The sequence below is a fragment of the Perissodus microlepis genome, chromosome 6, assembly GCF_051167445.1.
Source record: "Perissodus microlepis isolate ML-2025 ecotype Zambia chromosome 6, ASM5116744v1, whole genome shotgun sequence".
In the NCBI taxonomy this organism is placed as follows: Eukaryota; Metazoa; Chordata; class Actinopteri; order Cichliformes; family Cichlidae; genus Perissodus; species Perissodus microlepis.
In genome coordinates, this window is record NC_140466.1 from 20,380,242 (window position 1) to 20,406,511 (window position 26,270).

The window sequence follows — 26,270 nt, forward strand, 5'->3', positions numbered from 1 at the left end:
GTGAAATATAACAAATGCTAAGAATTACTTATCAGTGAACCAGTGGATGAAAACTTATCACCAATAAAGTCAGCGACGAAATCATCGCAGTGAGGTGAGCTGGAATTGCTAAAACATTACATGTCAGTGGTTGGTACGTCTTGAGGTAACGTGAGCGCTCTCTGTTGTGATTGGTGTTTAAATTATTAGTCGGGAACACTCGTGGGATCTGTACGCTGCAGCTTGAAGAGCGAGCAGAACTAACCGTCTCTGATTGGAAGACGACTCACGAGACGTCAGCGATTGTGACATCATCACGCTGCGTCCGTTCAATCACAAAGGCATTCACTCTTTAGTTAATACCGGCGTACACCGGCAGTCGCCGAGACAGGTGGCAAATCGCTCTATTCTTAAGACCCAAATATTGTTCATACTTTGATGATTTAACCAATACAGTTAGGCATAACTGTATACGAGCTATAACAAAATTCAAATACACATGTGCCTTTGACTCTCATTTTGAACAAACTCCACCGGCGGAAGGGCAATAAATTGAGCCTGAGCGAGCGGGTGTGGAAATCGATTGCATCTATCGACTTTTCCTTTTTTTTAGCGGTTAACCTGCATTAGCCGGTTGCTAGCTGTTGTTACAGATAGCTATAAGTGTTATATGAAAATATTTTATTTACACCAGCGGCCAAGGGGACTTAATAGTTTGTCAGAACACAGTATATGAGACGCAATGAACAGTCGTCTTCAAGAGATACGCGAGAGACAAAAACTTAGGCGGCAGCTGTTAGCTCAACAGGCAAGTACACAACGAGCCCCCAAGCTGCCTCTCAACTTAACTGCATACCTAACGGATTTGTATCAATAACGTGGAGCTAAGCGTGTTATATGCAAAATGGGTTTTCATATAGTTGTCCGTCCAACACATCGATGCATGGGTGCCGATAACTTGCCTATCCCTTTCAAACATTCACAGTGGTCGCCCTCGAGAGGAGCAGACTCAGTGTACTACACGTACATTGAGTCTGCTCCTAAATAAAAGATTTGAGCGCATTGAGGACCCATTACAATTATCCATAACGCTATGGAGTCACGTACCAGCAGTACAAAACACCAAGGGGTGTTTTATTAAGCAAATGTTTCCTCATAGTCGGCACTGTATGGTTGACACAACACAAGCAGGAGGGCCTTTATATTTGTTCTGTCGTTACCACAGCTGGGAGCTGAAAGCGCAGACAGCATCGGAGCAGTCCTACACAGTAAAGACGAACTAAAAGAGATCGAGGAGACTAGAGAAACATGCAGGTAAGCTGTAGTGTTGGTACTGTTGATGGTGGCTGTGGCTCAGGCGGTAGAGAGGAGCATCCACCCATCAGAAGGTCGGCGGATCATTCCTCAACGACACATGTTGAAGCATCATTAAGCAGCATACTGAACCCCCAAGTTGCCCTGAACCATTACGAGTCCCAGTCCGTTTACTAAACTGCAGAAATGCTCAGAAGCATTTTTCTCTTTGGGTTTACTGCATGCACACTCTTTTTTTTCATCTTGTGCGCTCTGTGTTGTCATTTTTTTCAGTACCAAACGCTTCCTTTGGGACTTAGGAAATGTTGAAATATTGAGGTGTATTTGTTGTTGCAGGGCTTCATATGACAGCACAGCCCCTTCTTCTAAAAGGAAAGCACAGACTGAAGGAGAGGACACAGAGGAGGATGTGGAAGAGCAAAAGGTGAGTGTAACCACATAAATGTTGAGTTTATGAGATTTGGCATTATATAAATAAAACATAATTAAAAAGCCTGAATGTGTTAGGAGGAGTTAAGTATTGTAACATTGTGCCATAGGCAGTAGTAAGTAATGTGTGATAAAGTGGCGGAGCCTACAGCAAAGTTATGTTAAAAAGTGTTTATCTTACAATATAGTTAAAGTTATCACTGACATCATTAGTGATGACATAAAGGCTCTTATTCTACAAGCGTCTATAAATGAGTGCTTTGAAATGTGGCGTGACTTGGACACAAAGGCTTGTAAAGGTCTGGATTGGAGGACTAAACTAATCTACTAAAATCTTGTCTGGTAAATGTTGTCTTTGAGCCAGAGTTTGACTTTGCTCTTTTGCGTGACTATAATGACGTAAATACAAATGACTTGTGAAAAAGGTGGAAGTATTAGTTCATTTTTCCATTTAATACTTTCAAGTATTATTAAAACTACAACCCATTAAAGGTTTTAACAGATTCTAACTGAAGTTAATGAATTGTAAGGTGAAGTATAGATTTACAATCACAATTTCAGAGAAGTTTGCATGCTGTGCGTGTTAATAAATCAAATCAATAGAACCAAATAGAATACAGAAAACATGTAAAATATTTAAATTGAGACATTTTGCTATTTTATTTAAACAAAATGGTCAGCCCAGCAATGAGTGGTCGAAATATGATAGCTGGGATAGGCTCCAGCCCCAAAGTCTGTAAACATGGCCTTGTTCCAGCGGTTTTGGGAAGTGTTATTGCCATCAAATTCATAATGAGCAATTTTTTTCTTAAAATGGTACATTTTCTCAGTTTCTGCAGTAAATAAAACATGGGTTATAAGATTTGCAAATCATTGCATTCTGCTTTTATTTACATTTCCCAAAGTAAGAGTTGTATTTTAATATAGTGCGAAATGCATCGATTCAGATGTATTAGAACAAATATATGAAAGTGTGGACAGATTGAGCAGGCTGACAATGTCCCATCTCACTCTTTGATTAACATCTAACTGATTTAATGTTTTTCGTACATTTGTGTCTTAGTCTTTTTCTTCATATTAAACAGTGGTGGTATTTGTTATAGTTGACGATATAGTTAACCGTTCTCTTGCTTTATTTTGTAATTACATTTAGCTGCATTCGTCTGCTGACCATAGTCATAGTCTATGTCTTAGTCTTAGTCATAGTCATAATTGTAAACCTGATTGGTCATTTGTACACACATGCATATGTGGGCCTGTTTGTGTTTTAGGATGAGCTGGAAGTGCAGCAACCAGATGAAACCAACCCATATGAAGAGGTGTACAAGGACTCAAGTACTTTTCTTAAGGTTGGGAAATTCTTTCTTCGCATTCACAGTCACTTTTATATGGACTTGCAAAACCTGTTTCCACACAAAGTATCCAGCAACTTTAAGAAAAAGAAAATTTTTGAATGGACTATAATTTGACTTTCCTAGAGATACAGATTACTCAGCAGATGTGAAAACGCAGCAGGATGTCTCAGTCACTGCTCTCTGTCTACATTTGTCTGTTTTGGGGCATTTTACACACACACACACACACACACACACTCACACATATCCTGAGCAGAGCCATCACAGAGGTGATTAAATGTATCAGTGTGGCATCTTATTAATTTTGACAGCAAATTTTGATTTGGTTTTGGTCTAGTTGTAGTTGACCAAATATCACAAAATTCTAGTAGACTGAATTGAAAGTTGATTCAGTTGACTAAAATATAAAGTGTTAACGTTTGTTGTGTTTTTACCAGTGAGAGTTGTTCCACATGGTTTACAAAGTGTATTATTTTCCTTGACATCAAATGGCAAACTTGCCCGTATGTCTGTTTTTTTTTTTTTCTTCCTTCCAAGCAATGACATTTTGTCGCATTTTCACAAGAAAAAAAGGTGTACCTTTTTCCAGGGAGTGCATCTGACCTTATTGCACAATAGGGCTGCCACGATTAGTCAACAAGTCACGATTACGACGGCTAATAAAATCGTCGACGACTAATTTAATAGTTGACACGTCATTTGAAGCTTTGTAAGATCCCAAAAGACGCAGGAATAAGTAATAGGATTTAAGAGTGTAATAACGGACTGAAACAGAAGATGGCAGCACTGCATGTACAAGGATGCCAGCTGCCGTTGAACCCCGAAGAAGAAGAAGCAGTGTCTGGTATCTTAGCTGTGTCCAAATTCAGAGGCCGCATCCTTCGGAGGCCCCATTTGTAGGCCAGTTACATTACAGCAATGCGACGAAGGCTGTCCAAATTCGACGACTTCTGCAACTGCGGCCGATAAATGTGTCCTTCATTTCCCCAGATTTGAAGGATGGGTTGGGTGTATCCTTCGTGGCCCAACCTATCCCAGGATTCATAGCGCAGCCCAGCCATTTCCATCAATGGCAGCAGCTAATTAGTTTTAATATTACTATTATTACTCTTTCTGGGTCACAAAATAAACTTTTAACTTATTTTCAGGCGAGAATGTAGCTGTGCAAACTTCAAATATCTGCTTGGTTTATCAAGACATCACATATTTTCAAAAGCACTCTGACGTTTTTGGAGACGTCTGTTATCCACCAGCTCGATAGCTAGCTGGGGTTCAAGGCTCACTAGAGCCTGCGAGAACAGCAAACTCCCGGCAAATCGTTTTCAACCCCCCCGCTGTCTTTTGCTACTCGGGTTAAACATGATATATAAGTCACTTAGATAGCTTAAAATTTTTATTGTTATTTTTTTTCAGTGTTTTATTTATTCCTGAGTAAATCGGTTTAGCTGAGATTAAAGTTATAGTTTTTACTAGGTCTGCATGATTTTGTATAAAATGAGAATCACAATTTTTTTTGCTTAGAATTGAGATCACGATTCTCCCACGATTTTCTTTTCCAATATAAATATTTATTGCACTTATTAACTGCACATCATCTTCGTAACAGTTGAGACTGAACATAAAAACAATAAATGTAATAATCTAGAAAACTAATTGAAATGACTGTCAAGCTGCCACTGCCATGCTTCTAACAGGAAACTTCACTGTGCTGTAACAGGGCTCGCAAAATTTCAAAATCCCTGGTAGCCCTTCGGGCAGGGACTCTTCAGTTTTTGGTAGCCCAAAATAAATTTAAGTAGTCCGAATAAAAAAGAGAGCATTTTTTTGATTGATGTTTTGTTTCCTGTTTTGTTTCCTTTACAATATTATACATTAAAGTATAATATTGTAACGGAAACAAAACATTAATCAAAAAGTTGTTGAAACACAAATTACAACATTGTATAAAAATTACAATCATCAACTCAAATATTTGGTTCTAATTGAACAGAAATTTCTATGAACGTGTAAGAACTGTGTAGGACATGAATCAGTCTGTGTCAGATCCTGAATTTGAAATTTCCACTGAAGTCACGGGTAAGAGGCAAGTGGAACCAAGATCTAGGCCATTTGCTTTTTGAAGTTTGCAAAGACTTTTCAGATTTTTTCAGGTTTATCTTTAGTATGTTATTTGCAATTGGTGTTTGTTCCGGGAAAGATATTGCAGACTGAGCAATAATGCATTTCTTGCATATCTCATGGGTTCTAATGGGGGCCTTTCTTAAAATGACTGGTCCCAGTAACAAAGGCGCTTGTCGACTCAGAAATCGAGGGAAAACCAACAACACACAACAACATTATGTTATTTACAGGGGTGCACATAAGTGGTCCGCATGTGCGCATTCGCTGTCAAAATAAAAGACGCGCACCAGATAAGAAGTTGCAACGCGTGTTTGCGTCCATATAAAAGGCACTATTTTTGTCTGCTAGAGTGGGATTTTCACGGCACATTCTGCACCACATCTCTGTGCGTTCATCATTTGTTTGAAGCCAGCTCACCTCCTGCAACCACTTTTCCGAGAATACGTGCTTCTTTTGTGGTTCGGACTCCTTCTGACATTTGTTTGGAGGTGGAGGAAAACCAAAGTAATTGCTTAAAGGATTTTGCTTCTTCGACATCTTTAAGAGTTCTAAACAAATGTCTGTCCTCCTCCTGAAAATCTTATGTACGCAAACACGCGTTGCAACTTCTTATCTTGTGCGCGTTTTTTATTTTGACAGCGAATGCGCACCTGCGGACCACTTATGTACACCCCTGGTTATTTAGCTTGTCATATTGCAGCCACAGAAATTCTTTTGTCCATGAAACCATAAAGCTGCACTTTCTTTTTGCCTTATAGATTGATTTGTCATAACTTTTCCGTTTTGTGGTAAGCTTTTCTTTGGCTGTCACTTCTTCACGCTGACCTGTCTTATTTGGCTCAGCAGAACTAAAATATATATCCTGCTGCTTTTACACACGCACTCACATAACGCTCAGCGATTCTCTGCGCGATCAACCTCTCACGTGTTTAAGCTTGCTGCGGGAGATTTCACTTGTCATGTTTGCATAGTAAGCTAACGATTGATAAGACGATGTCAGAGGAATTGGTGCGCAAATTATCATCACTCACCAATCAGTGCTGTCGCTCTCTATACACAGTTCGCGCGATTGCAAAGTGAAAGCAAAAAACAAGCGCAAATTCAAACGCGATTTCAATATGTCACATATTGACAGTGGCTCACCGATGCCAATGACATAATTACCCAGCTACATTTCCGAAAGAATGCAAAAGCATTGACATATATTTTTCCTTCCTACGATAGCCCGACGGGCAGGGCAGAGATAGATTTTGGTAGACCGACTGGAAAAATCGCTAGCCCCGGGACGTCGGACTAGCGATTCTGTGTAACATGATATGTAAACGATTTTTAAATTTAAAGGCACTGATTTTTTTTTCCTTTCAAATTGCTTTGGTGATGCTAACCTAGATTTTACCCAGAAGATTTAGTGCAACCAATGTGACAACGGGTTAACTTGAAAGAGAAGGGAAAAAAATAAGTAGTGAAGGAAGAATTATATTATATTATATGATATTAACTATCATTTTTAGTTGCTTCTTAAGTAATCAGCAGCCAAGCATATGTAAGATAAACAAGTTTTATTCTGGCAGGTGTTGCCAAACCAGAAGTGTCAGTTTTGTTTGCCAGCATGAGCATTTGACTTGGACTGAGGATAGTCTGTGGAATGTTTCCTAACTAATTAAATTATTCATTCAGTGCCAGTTTCTATTGTAACACTATACTACTTGCACTGTAAACATTTATGCTGTTTAAGTATTCTTATATTTAAATTAGGGCTGCCACAATTAGTCGACTAGTCATGATTACATCGACTATCAAAATCGTCGACGACTGATTTAATAGTCGACGCGTCGTTTGAAGCTTTGTAAGATCACAAAAGACGCAGGAATAAGTAGTAGAATTTAAGAGTGTAATAAAATCAGTGAGTAGTCTCACTGTTACAAACAAAAATCAGCTCTGGCAAGCAAGGGATATATGAACAGGATTATTCATGTTTTCACAGTTTGTTCCTAATATGTGTTGGAATTAAATAATTTGCAGTGCCTCAATAATGCTATGCTTTTTTATTAATAATAAGTGTTATAAAGTTATATAGTGTAGTATTAAGTGGACACAGCCCTGAAAAATAAAGGCATTAGACCATGTGTCCTTAGGGAGTGGAAAGCTGCAGACTCCCGCTCATGCTTGCCTGGGAAAATGCAGATAAGAGAGCACCATCTCTAGTGGAAAGTTACTGAGACACTGTTGTTTAGACTAGAATGAGAGAGCTTCTGTAATAAAACTGTTAGGGGCACACCGCCATTTTGAGATCCGCGGCAGCGTGTCATGCAGGACGCATCTCCCTTCTAGAAGTAATAAAGTGTTAAATGGTCTACTGAGCAGTGTTTTGTCTTCCATTGGATGCCTCTGAGGAATCAAAAGAACTCGGTGAAGTGTTGATATTTACATATGATTCCACATTTTTTCACGTTCCATAAATTTTATATTTTTGTAATACAGTGGTCCCTCGTTTATCACGGGAGTTACGTTCTAAAAATAACCCACGATAAGTGAAATCCGCAAAGTAGTCAGCTTTATTATTTACAATTATTATAGATGTTTTAAGGCTGTAAAACCCCTAACTACACACTTTATACACTTTTCTCAGATAGGCGTGAACTTTTCACACTTTTCTCTCTTGTTTAAACACTCTCAAAGTTCAAACCTTCATAGAAAAATAAGTCCAGTATTATAGAATGAAACCAAAGATCAAACCCTGTTTTCAGGGGTTCATGTTCAGGGTCCAGAACATGGGAATAGAGCAGCTGCGAGAGAAGTCAACATTAATGAATCAATGGTACGGAAGTAGAGGAAGCAAGAAGAATGAGTTGAGTAAAGTTTGACTTATCTGACTGTTTTGTTTTGCTTAATGTATCTTATAATCCGGTGTGCCTTATAGTCAGAAAAATACGGTAATTTCTGCCTTCCTTCAGCATGTCCAGAAGTCCAACTTTTTGTGCAATGGTTAGCATCATCCTCTGCCTTTTGGGTGCTACCTCAGGGGCCTTTGACAGTGCAAAACACACAAGATTGTCAATGATCTACATCCAATCAGGATGATGAAAAATATGTGCTATAAAAAAATATTAAATATTTTAAAATGGCACATATTAAAGGTATGATAAAACACAGGTTCACATGTTGTTTGTCTTTATATGGCAATTTTCTTTCATTCTCAGGGTACCCAGTCATTGAATCCTCACAATGACTACTGCCAGCATTTTGTGGACACTGGGCATAGGCCACAGAACTTCATCAGAGATGTTGGTAAGTGTGTGCTTGCTATTTGATTGTTTTATATTCATGTATGTGAGTCTGACCTCTGTGTCGCCTGTTGTAAAGGCTTGGCCGACCGATTTGAAGAATACCCTAAACTTCGAGAGTTGATCAGACTGAAGGACGAACTCATCGCCACTACCAACACCCCTCCCATGTATGCTAAATGAATACTAATGTTTATCTGATTATGAGTGCAATTAATTTATGCTTGAATTACAGTCCATCTGGAATGTGTTCACAGCACTTTACTTATTCCGCCTTTTGTCATGTTACAGCCTTATTTTAAAAGGGATAAAATTAATTTTTCACCCCAAAATCCCTTAATTTGATTTGATTTTTTAAAAGTTTTTCTTATGTATATATTAAAATAAAATACAACAAAAATATAACATCTACAGAAGTATTTACAGCCTTTGCTAACACATTTAAATTTGAGCTCTGGTGCATCTTCTTTCCACTGATCATCTTACATGTTTCTACAACAAGATTGGAGTCCACTTTTTCTAAATTCAGTTGATTGAACATGCTTTGGAAAGGCACACCTGTTTATATAAGGTCCCATAGTTGATAGGTCATGTCAGAGCACAAACCAAGCCATGAAGTCCAAGAAATTGTCTGTAGACATCTGAGACAGGATCTGGTGAAGGGTACATAAACATTTCTGCAGGGTTGACGATCACGATGAGCACAATGGCCTCCATCGTTTACAAATGGAAGAAGTTTGGAACCACTAGGACGTTTCATAGGTTGGTCGCACGTCAACCTGAGAGAAGTTCTACGAAAGCAAATGGGAGAAATTGCCCAAAAATAGATGTACCAAGCTTGTAGCTTCATACATAAAATAAAACCTACTTGGAGGCTGTAATTGCTGCCAAGCGGGTTTTAACAAAGTATTAAGTGAAGGCTGTATATATGCATGTTATATTTTTGTTTGTTTGTTTGTTTTAGATTTTTATTAACTTTGCAAGAATTTCAAATAAACTTTTTTTTCTTTACTTTGACACTGGTTTATTGTTTGTTGAATTTGAGGTAAAAATGAATTTAATCAATTTTGGAAAAAGCTGTAAAAAGTGTATAACAAGATATGGAACAAGCGAAGCACCGTGAATACGTTCCAGATGCACTGTAAAGTAGTCACTGACCATTTCAAGTTCGGTACGTTTGTCTGTGTGTTTAGGTACCTCCAGGCAGACCCAGAGCACTTTGACCTGAAGGATTTGAAGTGCAAATTCGATGTGATTTTGCTTGAACCTCCTCTAGAGGAATACTACAGAGAATCAGGCATAAGCCACACTGAACGCTTCTGGACCTGGGATGATGTATGTGTACTATTTCTGACTGGTTTGCATTTACTGGTTTGGACTAGCATGTAATTAAATACTGAAAACTTTTACTTTTTTAAAAAACACTACAAAACTAAAATAAATAAGCTGCAGAAGTTATTATCTTATGTGTGAAGGTGAGGTAGGGGTTGGTTTGAAACATGACTCAAAGGACAGCAAACAGTTTGGACCTGTAAAACAGCCAGCATCCCAAATGGCACTGTTTATCTGCTGATGTGAAAGTCTGTTAAAATGTGTCATAATTCTGATTGCAAAAGCTGCCAGACAGGACTGAAAAAAAGGAATGGCTTTATCTCCTGCAGGGTTTTTTTTTTTAATACAAAGGTAGTCTATGAGCTAGAAAAGAAGAGTTAAGTAAGTAGTAGTTACTTACTCAGCATGGAGTGTTCTTCTCATTTACGCTTATTCCTCTTTCCATTCCCTTCACTCTCCTATTATAGCTCATGAGACTGGAGATAGAAGAGATATCTGCTCTACGTTCCTTTGTCTTTCTCTGGTGTGGCTCTGGTGAAGGACTGGACCTGGGCAGGATGGTAACGCAATTTTTTATTCATTAAAAAAAGCATTCAGTCCTGGAGTGAGCCAAAATTTCTCATTGTAACAGGTTGATCAATTTTAGACACTTTACCTGTTAGTGGTTTTAATGTTGTGGCTAAACAACGAAAAAAAAAATACAAACCCTACCACCAGAAAAATCCACAATTGTCCTGAATTTAGTAGATAATAATTTGATTTACTGGTTCCTGGTTCGCCATATTAAGGATTGACATATTTTCAGTTGCTCAGAACCTAATTCAGCATGCTTCTTATCCCCGAGTTAGACATCAGGAAAGTGAATTTTAATTAATTAGGTTATGTAATAATTTTATAGAGATACATTAATCTAAGTCTGACTTATGAGTTTTAGGGGAAGAATATATCTACTTTTGCTTTGAACTTAAAAATGTTTATGTCAATGTTATTTTTCTTTGACAATTGGAGAAATGAAAATTTATTGATATCAGGACCCTGTTCTAGAAAGCAGGTTTAGGGAAAATCTGAGTTAATCAAGAGATGAGGGGAGGTCTGTGGGTTTTCCCATCTAGAAGGATAGGTACAGGAAGAAAGAGAGAAGGAATTCAATTTAATTCAATTCAATTCAATTGTATATGTACAGCACCAAATCATAACAACAGTTGCCTCAAAGTGCTTTATAATGGTATGTTGTCTTTGGAAAAAAGAAAACAAGCTTATCCTGTGGTCCTGCCCAGTTTTAATAATCTGTCTCATTCATTGAGTTGATAACAGAACACTTCCTAGAATTCTTTAATCTGTAGAAATGTCCAACTTGGGAACACTTAAATTGTAATCCAGCTGTTCTCTATCTAAGGAACAGTTCCCTGTCATCAGTGTAAAGACCGAGAAAGTTATCGCTGGACATCGCAGATTGCCAATAAACTCAGAATAAATTATATAACACATACCAACATAAATCTTGTGACATAAATGTGCTTTACAGTTTTTAAATACAGATTACTTACAGTCTGATCTGTCCTGACCTTAGAAAAATATGTTCACACGTTGACATAAGCATAAAATGATTTGGAATGAATGTTTGAACCTCAACATTTGCACTTTCTAAAAAATAAAATTGCCACAGAATAGTATCAAAGTTAAGAGGAAATTCCTCTTAGGCTACGTTCACACTGCAGGCGAAAGCGCATCAAATCCGACTTTTTTGACCCTATGCAACCCATATCCGATCATGGTATGACAGTGTGAACGGCACAAATCCGATATTTTCAAATCCGATCAGGGTCACTTTCATATGTGGTACTGAATCCGATACATATCTGATGTTTTAGAAAGCGACTGCTGTTTGAACGGTCATGTCGCATTAAATCCATCTTCTATGTCACTGACACAAGACAGACGCCAATTATCAGCGCCCAAGAATACATCGCGAACGCTTGCTGGCCATCCAGTGAAACTGTTTGGAAGACAACATTGGAGAAACATGAACATTTTATTTGTACTGTATAATCTGCAGATTCTGACAGAAATCTGCAACTATCCTTTGAAGCACCGCTCCTCTCTAAAACAGCAATAAGGACAATTATTAGGCCATATGTAAATAACAAAATAACTTTATAACTTAAAGCAAAATTGAGAAACGTAAAGTCCGAAACAAGTCTTCATATTAAGGGCCATCAGTCAAACAATACTGTTTGGTCTGGGTCTAAACAAAGCGCGTTGTGTGTGACGTCTTCTTTTGTGCATGCGGGACGCTTTGAGCGTTCACACTAGAGCGCATTTGCTGTCACATTTTATTTGTAGTGTGAACAAGCAGTCAAAAAAATCGGATTTGATCAAAAAATCGGAATTGAGCATTAAGGCCTGCAGTGTGAACGTAGCTGAAGTTTCATCCTCACTGGTTAAATAGTGATCACATGCTCTCTTTTCTTTCAGTTTCCTTTTTTTGTCTTTTTCATGTGACTGCTAGTTTGTGGTAACTGTGGTAGGGGCGATCGTGGCTCAAGAGTTGGCAGTTCGCTTTGCAATCGCAAGGTTGGCGGTTCGAGCCCCAGCTCGGACAGTCCTGGTCGTTGTGTCCTTGAGCAAGACACTTCACCTACCGCCTACTGGTGTTGGCCAGAGGGGCCGATGGCGCGATATGGCAGGACACTCGCTTCTGTCAGTCTGCCACAGGGCAGCTGTGGCTACAACTGTACCTTGCCTCCACCAGTGTGTGAATGAATAGTGGAATTGTAAAGTGCTTTGAGGGTCTCGAAAAGCGCTATATAAATGCAATCCATTATTATTATTAACTGAGGAAGTTCAGAAATATGCTTTCTTTTAAAGATAACGATTTGCAGTTGAATTTACATTATATACGAGTTACCCATTGACCTAGCCTACAGTAAAGGTTATTTATTTATTTTCAGTTAAACAGCTTTAAATGCAATGCTTGTTCAGTCTTACAATACATTGGGATGTCATAATACCTACCGTTTATTTCTTCTTTTTCAGTGTTTGAGGAAGTGGGGCTTTAGGAGGTGTGAGGATATCTGCTGGATTAAGACCAACAAGAATAACCCAGGAAAGACCAAAGCACTGGATCCAAAAGCAGTATTCCAAAGGACCAAGGTATTTTACACACACACACACACACACACACACACACACACACACACACACACACACACACACACACACACTTGGTATATTATTGATGTAAATTGTGGGATTAATTGTATAGTATGATGCATGATGACAAACAACACGATCCTTCCAGGAACACTGCCTAATGGGAATCAAAGGAACAGTGCGTAGGAGTACTGATGGAGACTTCATCCATGCCAATGTAGACATTGACTTGATCATCACTGAAGAGCCTGAGATGGGAAATGTAGAGAAGCCTGTGGAGATCTTCCACATCATTGAGCACTTCTGTTTGGGCCGCAGGAGGTTGCACCTGTTTGGAAGAGACTCTACCATCAGACCAGGTACGATGGATATGTGCTTTTCTTTGGAAAATATGTTGACTTAAAATTAGTTGACAACAACATTTTATTTACTTATTTTCAATTCAATTTCTCTGTCTTCTGTTCTTGTTTGTCATTACACATATTGTTTCTTTTTTTCCACTCTCTCATTCTAGGCTGGCTGACAGTGGGTCCTACTTTGACAAACACCAACTTTAACCCAGAAACCTACGCTGCACATTTTGGTTTACCTAACTGCCATCTGTCTGGCTGCACTGAAGAAATAGAGAGGCTCCGGCCCAAGTCTCCCCCTGTTAAACTTAAGTCGGATCGTGGTGGCGGAGCACCCAGAGGGGGGCGTGGTGGGCCAAATGCTGGAAGAGGGGGAGACAGAGGTCGAGAAAGAAACCGACCAAATTTCCGTGGAGACAGGGGAGGGTTCAGGGGTAGGGGAGGGCCACATAGAGGCTTTCCACCTCGGTAGAGTAAAGAACTAATGCCATCCACACTATAGTGGGAACTTCCATTTGTTTTGTCTGAAGATTTATCCGTAACTCATTTTTGTATGTAAATGATTTAGATGGAAAAAGTTGAGAAGTTTGCCGGTGTGGTTACTTTTTTAATCATTTTGATTTCTTTATATTTTTCATGGATATACGTTGAATAGGAGTTTCCTGAATAAAATAGATTTTCACCACTTCTGTTTGCATATTGATTTTTGTATTTGGAGATGAATGTTTATGTACTCATACAGATGATCAGGGTTTCATATTTAGACAGGTTATTGAAATTAAGTGGAAAGTAAACCAAACAGTAGTTATTGTTGATGAAAGATAGGATAACAGTAAACTTCCTTATTATTATCATTATCATTATCATTATGTGGGCCACGATAATCCAATTGTACACTTCTCAAAAAAATGTAAGACTCGGTCACAGTATATGAACTTCAATGTCAAACTTCACAGATACCTATCTGTCACTTCCATTTTCATCAAAGCAGGTGAGAGTGAATAACAGCAGCTTATGCTTTGTAACTGGATTGATTCAGTTGATATCAGTTTTACAGTTTTTCTCAAATGTTAAAACACAAAAGCCAATCCTGTAACCCAAATGACCAGTAGTCTAAACACATTTACTAAATGTAGCCACCATATTCCAGTACCATAAACACATGTCACATGAAGACACAATTCACAAAACACAACCCTCTGTACTCATAAATCTAAACACATTTTTCCTTGCTAAAACACATGTTGCAAAACAACTCTGCTCATATTCTCAAATGAAAGCCCATGTGATACAAAATGCTTGCCACAGTCACCAATCTTTGAACACAGGGAACACACCTGGCGTCAGTCACTACACACAACGACTCAAAATTGAAGACACCTGTTGCTAATGATGTGACCCCACCTATAAAAGCATAGTTTGGTGAAGATGCCAAACAATCACAATGGATGAAGGCATTCGAGCGTGCGGAAGGAGAAGAGCTGCAGGCCAAAGAGGTGAAGGCCTAAGAAGAAGAGGAGTTCGGAGTAGAGGAGGAAGAGAAGGAGGCCAACAAGAGAGAGGAGAAGGTCCAGGTGGGAGAAGAAGACAACCTCGCACCATCATAACAGATGATATGCGAGCAACAGTAATTGATCATGTCATTGGCCATGGCATGACAATGGCTGAAGCGGGACGAAGAGTACATCCAAACCTGAGTAGGTTCACCGTGGCCACCATTATCAAGGCATTTAGACAACACAACAGGTATAGTACGCTATTGCTTTCTTTGTCACACTACAGTTTTACAGGCCTGTGAAAGTGGTCTGTTACTTTACATGTAGTTTTACATATAAATCAGTCAATTGACAACACATGTTTCTTTCTTTAGAGCTGAAAGGATGCCACATAGAGGTGGGAGGGTTGCCATATTCACAGCGGCACAAGAAACCCTCATTGCAGATAATGTAAACTTTGAGAACATTGATGCTGTCAGCGTGTCCACAATAGACCGAGTTCTCCGGCGCCAACAGATGAGGATGAAACAGGTCTACAGGGTTCCCTTTGAGCGCAACTCTGCGCGACACATAGAACAACGTTACGAGTCTGTGCGAGTACGTATACATCCATGTCCACAGTACAGTTAGTGGACATACTGTGTTGCTTAGTGGCCTACATTACTTCTGGACAATACTGTGCTACCTGATTGACCGTTCTGAACACCTGTACGCTTTTCCATGTTCAGAGGATAATGCAGTTGGACGCGATGGCCAAACCCCATGAGTACCTCTTCCTGGATGAGGCTGGCTTCAACCTCCAGAAACGAAGGCGAAGAGGCCGTAACATCATTGGCCAAAGAGCCATCACTGAGGTTCCTGGCCAACGGGGGGGTAATATTACTCTTTGTGCAGCTATGGGTACGGAGGGGCTTGTCCACCGGCATGCTGTCCTTGGGTCTTACAACACCCAACGTCTCCTCACCTTCCTAGAGGAGCTAAAAGACATCCTCCTGGACCGTCAACAACACCATCCTAGGCTAGCACATCACATGTATGTGATCATTTGGGACAACGTCCGCTTCCACAAAACACACCAAATCAGAGAGTGGTTCACCACCAACAGTGACCACTTTTTAAACGTCTGTCTGCCACCCTACTCCCCTTTCCTGAACCCTATAGAGGAGTTCTTCTCATCATGGAGATGGAAGGTGTATGACAGACAGCCATACACAAGAGAGAACCTCGTACGGGCAATGGAGCTGGCCTGTGCTGACATCCCAGTGGAGGCCTTCCAGGGATGGATTCGCCATTCCAGGGCGTTTTTCCCGCGGTGCCTAGCAAGGGACAATATAGCCTGTGATGTGGATGAGGTGATGTGGCCCAATGCAGCTCGGCGACATGATGCCGCACAGTGACTGTGTGTAATACTGTAAAAAGACCGGTTAGACAATAAAAAAGACTTCACACCCTGATCATGTTTCTGAGAGTACTGTTGTGTGCGATAGATTCTGTTTTTGCATTGAGTTGTGTTACAGTAGTGTACGTACATGCAGGATGTTTTTATCGATTTATAGTCTTCATGTGAAACTCACAAATCTAAATGCCTAATCCTCTGCAGGGTTCTATGACGATCTGTTACTGTACAGTTTATAAAAATATGCATTGGCAGTTATGAACCAAAGAACCTTCTCACAAATTGAGCATTGTGTTTTCAATTGTTTTGCTGTAGTGTGTAATGCTGTGTATAGTGTTTACAGTTTTGACAGCTTCGAGCTGCTCTCTTGGTGTGGGAGTTTGAGTTTTGCAGTGGGAAGGTGTGGTTGTGTTTATGTAGCTTTAGAGAAGGGTGTTGTGTTTGGACATTGGGGGACCTGGTGGTAACGTTTGTGACATGTGTTTTAGCATTTGAGAAAAACTGTAATGACCCTGTTATATTGAGACGGTCGAGTTTTCCCTCAATTCTTTCAGCAGTATACTAAAAAAAAAAGCTGCTGCCTCACTGCAGCACTACAGTATACATTTTGTATGCTAATTTTAAATAATGGCTGCTGCAAACGGCTCTTTCATACAGTGAAAATTAGATCCGTGTCTCTATCAGGCTTCACAAGTACTTTATTTTTGGTTTAGCACAGCATGCATGTCCTGAGCACTTTAACTGATTTGCTTATCTGTTGCGTTCACACTTCTACTGCATGCTGTCGAGTATGTGGAAAGAATGTCAGCAAAGGAGTTCTAAGGAATTTGTTGCAACATAAGGAACATAATACACATTGTGAAAGTTCACACTCAGTTGACCAATCCGGTTTGTGAGCACCGTTATAGGGTAAATGTGTTTTGTAATCAGTTTTTAATCTGAGATATTTTAGTGCACTTTAACTACAGCTAGTTTCAACCATGAGTTTGTCCATTTCAGTTTAGTTTTCATTAGTTTCAGTGTCAGTTACAGTCTTTTTAATTGTTATTATATGTGGGTTATTTACCAGGGTCAAGATTTATGAAGCTAAGAGTGCATTACAGCAGCGGTCCCCAACCCCCGGGCCTCGGACCGGTACCAGTCCGTGAGTCGTTTGGTACCGGGCCGCGAGAGTTGAGGCTCAGGCGTGAAATGTATGGTTTTCAGGGTTTTTATCGGTTTTCGGCGTTATTTTGTTATCGTTTTTATCGTTAACTCGGTTTTCCTGGGTCTTTTCACGTGTGTTATGAATAAATCTTCTTTTTTCGGTACCGGTACTAGTTTTATTTTGTTGTATTTATCCGCGACACCTTAAAGGCCGGTCCGTGAAAATATTGTCGGGCATAAACCGGTCCGTGGCGCAAAAAAGGTTGGGGACCGCTGCATTACAGAACAATCACAACACTGTATTTAGGCGGCGTACTCACAGTCATGTAGACAACTCACCAAGCAGGCTGTGTTCACAAATGTAACCAAACTGACAAAGACTAAAATTACAGACTTATTTTTTTGCATTTTTGTTTCCAGTTTTTCTTTACTTAACTTTAGCAACTTTACTCTGGAGTTGATCAACAAATAAAGTTTAAAGTGATGTAATACTTTACTAATGACCACATCAGACAGGTGTCCCCTTGCCCCAAGCCATAAAGTTGTTGTAGCTCAATCCACCATTTGTGAAATGACAATAAATTATGTTACATTCAAATCCTTTTCAGAATGAATTAATTAGCTAATGTACGCACATAAAGCTAAAGTAAGACGGAAAACAAAACAAAAACCATCACAGAGTATCTGCTAAACCAGGGGTGGGCAACTCCAGGCCTCGAGGTCCGGTGTCCTGCAGTTTTTAGATGTCACCCTGGGTCAACACGCCTGAATCAAATGACTAGTTCATTACCAGACCTCTGGAGAACTACAAGACATGTTGAGGAGGTAATTTAGCAATTTGAATCAGCTTTGTTGGATTAAGGACACATCTAAAACCTGCAGGACACCGGCCCTCAAGGCCTGGAGTTGCCATGAGCCAAACACTGGTCTGTTTGTGTGCACGTTAGCAGGATTTATTTAACATCAACTTTCAAGCATGACTGTGATTGGGTAATCAGACAGAGCCAGCTGCTGAAGTGTCCAATCTTTATGGCTGTGAGAGGGGCAAGATTTCTTGTGTTTTCATTATATTTTCCTGTAAGAAGTATTGTGTTCCAAGTTGTTAAGAATGAATCACATTATGAGAGTGATCTACCAAACTCTGCAGTTTATTTCTCACCCCAACCGGTCGCAGCAGATGGCCGCCCCTCCCTGAGCCTGGTTCTGCCGGAGGTTTCTTCCTGTTAAAAGGGAGTTTTTCCTTCCCACTGTCGCCAAAGTGCTTGCTCATAGGGGGTCATATGATTGTTGGGTTTTTCTCTGTATCTATGAAGTGCCTTGAGGCAACTTTTGTTGTGATTTGGCGCTATATAAATAAAATTGAATTGAATTGAATTGAATTGAATTATTTTAGCCACCGATCTTGGTCTTTACCAGTTTTGCTTCCTTCTTGCAAACAGAGACATTAGCAATAGCCTGACACACCAATGTGAAATGCTTAAGTTACTTTGTGCAACTGGAAAAGCAAATAAAGATTTATGAATAATTTGAAATACTTTTGAAAACCTCAAGGTCAGATGTCATGTTTTCTGGAAATCTTGTGAATGTGATAACTCAAGAAGGAAGTCATCGAGGATTTTCAAATTACTAGGAGGCTGAGGGAATGCAGTGGCGGTCACCAGTGTTTTTTTGTTTTTGTGTTCACATGCAGACTACGTAAGGGTTAAACCACTCACCAGAGACAGACTTTTTTCTTATCAGACAAGCAAGTGTGTTATATTCTTTCCTAAATGGTTATCTATTGGGTGTGTGTTGTGACCTTCACTTGAGCTTGCCAGTAGAACTGAGTCATGATCTTGTCCTTTGTGTCAGAGTCTAATTATTGCTTTTCATAGCCTTTTTTTTTATTTTAAATTCATTATCTATAAAATTAAACATGCTAAGGCTCTTTTTGAAATTATTATTTTGATGGTTATGGCGTATAACTGATGAAAACCAGAAATCTAGTTTTTCAGAGTATATCTTTAAATCAATCAAAAAAAGGTTTACTATATAGAAATAATTATGAAGGTGTGGTCAGTTATACTCTCAGTGATTGGTTGTCACAATTTACTGCATCAGTAGAAAGTAGCATGGATGTGATCAGCTTGTGGCACTGCTGAGATGTTACCAAAGCCTTGGTTGCTTTTATAGCAGCCTTGAATTTACCTGTATTGTTGGGTCCGACGTTTCTCCTCTTCCTCTTGACAGCAGCTCAAAGATTTCCTGTGGGGCTCAGCCAAGGACTGGTTGGTTGGTCAATCAAGCTCATAAACATCATAGACAACAAACTATTTGGTATTAATGTCGGTGTGTTGGGCTAGTTCTAATTCCTGCTGGAAAAGGGAATTGCCATCCCAATAAGTTTTATTATATCCTGACAGGCAAGTGTCTTCTTAAATGGTAATAGCAATTTATTACCAATTACCAAAGTAATAGCCAAGCAATCATCTTGTATCAATAGTGGTTATAACTGAGTTATATGGTAGTCAAATTCATAAACTGGGTAACAATGTGGGTGAGGATATTTAATACTGTTATTGTCAACAAAGTGTTTTGTTTAAGCAAATTGTCAGAGACTCATAGTGAAGATCATTTTTAGCATGTTGACTCTTTCTGTTTTTATTTGCAAATGCAAGTGCACTATTTGGCCCTAATACCAGCACTGCCACCTTGCTGTTTTGTTTTCAATACCACTATCTTAATATTTGGGGCCTGCTACATTTCATTTTATGTGGAATGCTGAAGCTACAAATAGATTAATGAAAAGGAAAACAAACACATTTTCAGGAAACAAGTTTTGCTTCAGCCAAGTCACAGATGAACTTGATGAGTGTATTTGATGGAAACATAGCTGTTGTCCTGTTGTCTTGCTAGTATTTTTAACTTGCCCAAGGCCATTTGGCCAGAGGTTATGATAAACCCTGCAAAAGTTGTCTAATGGGCATCTAATGAGTTTTGCTGATGTAAACAATATAAATGCAGAACATTAGCTTTCATGTGAAAATAACTCCCTAATATATAGAAACTTAAAAAAAACAATTTATAAGGAAGCTTATGCATAAGTTCAATAAGGGTGATCTATACACACATCTGTCTGCTTCCCAGGTGTTCGGAAGTTTTACATTTTGTGTGTATAATTTTTTACAGTTTTCAGCAGTTAACAAACATCGAAACCTGCAGGTATAATGTTGGAAAGCCCCTGAGGATTTAAACTTGTCTTGCTAGAATGTTGGAAAACCTGATTTAGTGGGATTACCCAAAGTCGTAGTATACAGTATAATATTGTATGCATAGAAACAGGAAGTCTATATTGCATTTAAGATGTAATCAATCGTTAGCTGTGTTGTTTCCCTGAAATGATGCAGACAGAAATGTTACAAAAATCCTTGTTTAGTCTTTATTTGAATGAGTTTAATATTTACTTAACATTAACTCCTCCCTAAATCTCCCAAACATTTTCTTGCTTGATCTATCTCACTTTCAAAAAGGACATTCCTCTGCACAACATCTGATGTCTTGTTACCCCTTCGTCTTCACTCTTTTGCAGGAGAAAGCAAAGACTCAATCATAAAAGGTCAATATTATGAAAAGTAATGTCATTCAAAACAATAGCTTTACTGTCTATTGACCATACGTGGAGACTTTTTAAATGAGAATAAGAAAGAAAAGTATTTCTTTGTGCCCCCCTTTCCCTGTTAATGCCCTACCTGGTCCCCTGGCAAAGCTTTGCTAGAGCCGCCCCTGCATAGTTACCAGCTTTCAGCTATGTAGAAAAGGATCCTGGTGTTATTTGTCTCTCAGAAACCGTTCATAACTTCCCTTCAACTCATTCATGTAACCTCAAAGGTAAACCTGTTTTTCCATCACTTGTTCAGCTCTGATCATTCAGTAAGGACATCTCCTGGTTTCATCTTCATGTTTCCCTCTCACCACATATCCAAACCAATATCATGACCAGCAGCTTTTACAGCTGTGGCTCCAGAAAACATCAACTGATACTAGAAATTAATATTAAATAAGTTCTAACAACAGCTGACCAAGCTTAAACGTGCTGCTGTTGTTTAGCAAGGCATCCGCTGGTTTCCTGTTTCTTGCGCAAAGTGGGAGATAAACAAAACAAGAGAGACAGGACTTGCGACAGAAAAGCCGATCAGCTGATCATTGATCAGTTTCATGATTGAAGTAGCAACAGAAGAGGGAGGGGGAGAGAATGAGAGAAGAAGAGGCAGCTGTGCAGCGTAAAGACACAGAATAACTCCAGCTTTGTGTCTTTTTCCATTCTAGCTGAAGTACGGGACAAACTGTGTTCCTTTTCACCTCAATACGAAATGCGTAATATTTTCTCTGAATACGGGATGATTCTGTTTTTTACGGACGGTTGGCAACTCTACTAACTAACTTTATGAATAAAGTTCAACATCAGTAACATCATAGCACCCACCCAGCTGTAGAAACTCCATCATGCTACCTAGTACGCAGTACGAGTTATTGTAACTGACTGTAAAAAGTCAGCATAACGAAAATAAACTACACCTAAACTTGGTTTATATCTGACCCAGATAGACTGCAGGTCATAACTTCTTACCTGAAGTTCAGTTCACCTGACACTCGGACAGGTGGCCGCCTCGGGTCTCTCCTCCTCCTGCCTCCCCTTTCTCTCATCCATTTGCTGGCCTCTGTGGAAGCTCCGCCACAACCACCACCAAACAACTGAGTTATTTTTACACATTGGCGAGATGCTGGCCAATCCACCACCTTTCATTGTTTATACCGTTACCAAAAAAAAACAAAAAACAAAAACATCGGCCCATAAAAACGAAAAATCACCATCAGCCCATATACGGTCGGTACGAGGTAAATTTCTTTTGCAGTTCGTCTGAAAGATGGACTTGCGCTTTGGGATCTTTTAAACATCATTAGGCGCGTTGCTGCGCGCTGCCTGTCCTGTCTGTGAGTGCAGAACAAGCGCTCACAAAGCAGCAGTTTGGGGATGACGTCACACACGTGGGTCCTCTGTCAGAATATAGGTCTTTGGAGCGTGATGTCACAGGGGTGGGCGTGGAAAGGATTTTGGCCTGATGCGCCATTTTCTGGGTCCAACCAAAGTGCAAGCGAAAAAGGAGCGAAGGCACACACAACAGCCATGGCTCGTTCTTGCTGTGCGGTCCGCTGCAATGTTCGATCGCACGACCGGCAAGAGAATAAGCTTAAAAAGGGTTTGTCTTTTCATTCTTTCCCCACCTGGAAGCAACATGAGGGAGCTCATATATCGGATGTTACCAAACGAAGGCGTCTAGCCTGGATAGCAGCTGTGAGACGAGCTGATATCCAGTTCTCTTCCATCTCCAAATATCTTTTGGTGTGCTCCAGACATTTTTAGTACAGTAAATGCAAATCATTTACATGGCAGTGCACTTCAGGCATAAATCTAGATAAAACATTATGGGTCATTCCCACAACCCACAGCTTTACTGTGTTCCAGCAAAGTATCCAATAGTGGTGACAACTCCTCCACAGTAGCAGGTGGGATTTTTCTTTTTTGAGGACGGCTCCTTTTACCTTTCAATACGGATGGTCTGTTTATGTTTTGATCAAGAGCCTTTTTTGGGGGGCAGCTGAAGAGGAGAAGTCTATCTTATGGCCAACCTCTGGCTGTATCTTGGTCATATTACCAGGCAAAACCCAGTATGCAGGTTCATCTGTAACAGTCCTTGCGCCACGATCAACACTGTTGCTTCTACATTAAACAGAAGAGCAGTGACATGGCTGCAGGTCTCTGCGACTCCGGCCTTACAGGTGCAGTGGGCGGCTTCAACCTTTCCTGTGATGCTCACAGTGACCCATGGCTGCAATGCTGGGCTGGTTCATTCAGTCTTTGAGAGTGCAGTACCTGAAACACACACAGACAAGCATAAAGGGACAATTATGAATCACTTAATATGATAAGGAGATTCTGCAATGTATAAAATTAAAATAAAATGTATTTTTAGTGACACAGGATACAAACATGGAAGCAAGATGTATAATTAGAATTATTTATAATAAATATGAATAAATTTCTTTAACCATAGAGAATGACTAAATCCTTCAGGACAATGTCACATCAATGCACTGAACTCACTATGTTATCCCTCTTACAGAGCCTCCACATGTTCTCACTGTAATTTCCCCCTCATGAATGAATTTATGATGCACTAATTTGAATGTTCGGAGGGAAATCAAACACATTTTACTCGCAGTACTCGAGCTGACTTACCTTTGTTTGATTGACAACTTGTACGCGCTGACTCCACAGACAAGGTACGAAAATACAGGGCGGGCCGTTTATATGGATACACTGTAATAACATGGGAATGGTTGGTGATATTAAAGTCCTGTTTGTGGCACATTAGTATATGTGAGGGGGCAAACTCCTCAAGATGGGTGGTGACCATGGTGGCCATTTAGAAGTCGGCCATCTTGGATACAACTTTTGTTTTTTCAATAGGAAGAGGGCCATGTGACACATCAAACTTATTGGTAATGTCACAAGAAAAAAAAAATGGTGTGCTTGGTTTCAACATAACTTTATTCTTACGGTGTATCCATATAAATGGCCCACCCTGTATATCAGGCTACGTCAATAGCGGTTGGTCTTCAGGGTTTCTACTCCACGGCCGTATTTCATACAGGTCCACATTTCCAATGCACGCAATTTTCTGCAAGTATGCCGCTTCGCCTCTGAACGCAATCAGTCTCTATACCATCCGTTTTCTTTTCAGCTGCTTTTAAGCATGTTTCTTGTTGTCGTCGTTCCAACACAGTGTGTTTGTTTTGATTTGTGGACCCGGAAAATGGCGCCGCGCTCCCACAACACATTGCGGTGTGACGTCAACTCCAAAGCCCTATAGGAAAACCCAGACATTTTTATCAATCTCAAAAATCCCCCCAGACGCCCCAGACAGAACGTGAAAAGAGGACATGTCCGGGGAAAAGAAGACGGTTGGTCGCCCTAGTTATAATCCTTTTCTGCATTGCATTTTGTTTTCTCTGCCTAGTCTGCGCAGTTTTTATAATTACTCTGCCGAAACAGTTAGAAATGTTCTTTTGTTTTTCTTTTTGCCTTTGCCAGTAACTGGGATTACAGTGTAATGCAGTCAAACTTGCTCTTAGTATTAACACACACACCCAACGTACCGACAACACATTCTAGAAAAATACCAAGACTAAATATTCCAGTAGAAATACTGTCAACATCCTGCTTCTAAGGTGTAAACTTGGCAATCAAAACTAGGACTGCAGTAAAAATCTTATCCAGCAGTTCTTATTCCTTTAAAAACCACATATTGTACATCTCAAGGAAAGACACTCAATTAACTAAAGAATACAAAAAAAGCTTAACTGAGTATACATAATACACATGAAAGAGACAAACACTAAGATACAGACAAAAGTTACCAGATAATTAATTGTTAGTGTATAGATAACTAAAAGCAGTTCAGCCAGCTAAGTACAAATGTGCAGTGAAAGCCAGAACAACTGATATGACTCCGCACCAGACCAGCATAAAATGTATGCAAATAGGAAGGTTCCAAATGAGAACCTTATGAGAGACTTACTCAAATAAAAGGCAGTGATGAGTACTAAAATAATGGCCAGTAATAAAGGGCAGAGGGCAGAATGGTAGACAAGATCCAAATGTTTACATATGGAGGCTTTACACTTTTATTTTAATTTATTTCACACACCTGAAATACACAGACCTAGGTGCGAGGCTTATGATGGATTCATAAGTTATTTAGTTTTAAGATTTCAGATGAATCCGTGTGATCACACTTTCTGCATTTCAACTTTTTGTGTATGACTGATAAAACAAGGTCCAAGTGTGTGTTAAGCTTCATTGTAAATGTAATCAAAATATAGACTTAAAATGTTCACTGTTACACATCTCTGAATTCAGACACCACAAAAACACAACGACAGTGCATTATTCCTAAGCTGTAACAAAAACAATAAACAGATGAAAAGCATCCCATATTTAATTGACGTCACTTTAGACTGGCAACACTGAAGGTAACACGCGTTGCCTTGTCTTCTCTGCCCTCATGTCTGTTTTTCACCTTCTCCACTTGCCTCTTAGGTGGTAGTAGGTGGTTTAACAGTAAAGAGAATGAATTCAGGGAAAGAATCAAATATGCAAATAAAAGAAATTCACACTGTTAAGCAACCAGTTATATTTGCAAATACTTGTGTTTGTACCAATGATTGTAGAAAAGTTATTTTCTACAATCATTGGTTTATACAGTGAATAATAATTTGTTCTATTGTAGATATTGGAAATTGCATATTGTTTGTAAGCTCAAAGAATGAAAGAAAGTAGTCTTTCTGACAGTTTTTTTTATTTTAACACAAATTTTATAAGTAAGATAGAAAAATAAAAGATAAAAGCTGCTAAGTGTCATTGCTCAGAGAGAATACTAAAAGCACTAGTTTCATTGATCAGACTTTTTCTGAAAGTGACTTTAGGTTTTGCTGATATTTTATGTAAATGACACAGATTGAACTTTTTTTTTTTTTTTTTTTTAATTTTTGACAGGTTGTTTAACCATAGTTTGTTTAAAGACAACTCAAACCCAGAGCAGTGTTTATTGCAAGTACTAATGATACAATTTAATCAGTAGTCCTTGCAGCACTACTCATGACAAGATTTTGAAACCATATATGAAAGTGTGAAACTGAAAGAATGGACTTGGCATTTTAATTGCACCTTAAGACTTTCAACATTCTCTTTGCTTAGAAAATGATGAACAAAACAAGTCCAGCTAGTTATGTCACACTTTGAAAAAGCAAGAATTTCTCGCTTCACTTATAAATAACCAAAGGCACAAGTCGTCAGTTACTTATTTGGACTCCAG

At 39.3% G+C, this 26,270-nt stretch overlaps 1 protein-coding gene across 1 annotated transcript; it reads left to right on the forward strand.

The window, feature by feature from the left end:
- The first annotated feature begins 425 nt into the window (after window positions 1–425).
- On the forward strand, window positions 426–14,002 carry mettl14 (methyltransferase 14, N6-adenosine-methyltransferase non-catalytic subunit). The gene is made up of 11 exons (XM_084931402.1): window positions 426–787; window positions 1,205–1,293; window positions 1,630–1,717; window positions 2,994–3,071; window positions 8,399–8,486; window positions 8,562–8,652; window positions 9,676–9,817; window positions 10,282–10,374; window positions 12,851–12,967; window positions 13,116–13,326; window positions 13,482–14,002. Exons 1-11 carry the CDS (start codon window positions 722–724, stop codon window positions 13,787–13,789), a joined length of 1,371 nt encoding a protein of 456 aa, XP_084787528.1. The 5' UTR covers window positions 426–721; the 3' UTR covers window positions 13,790–14,002.
- The last annotated feature ends 12,268 nt before the right edge of the window (window positions 14,003–26,270 follow it).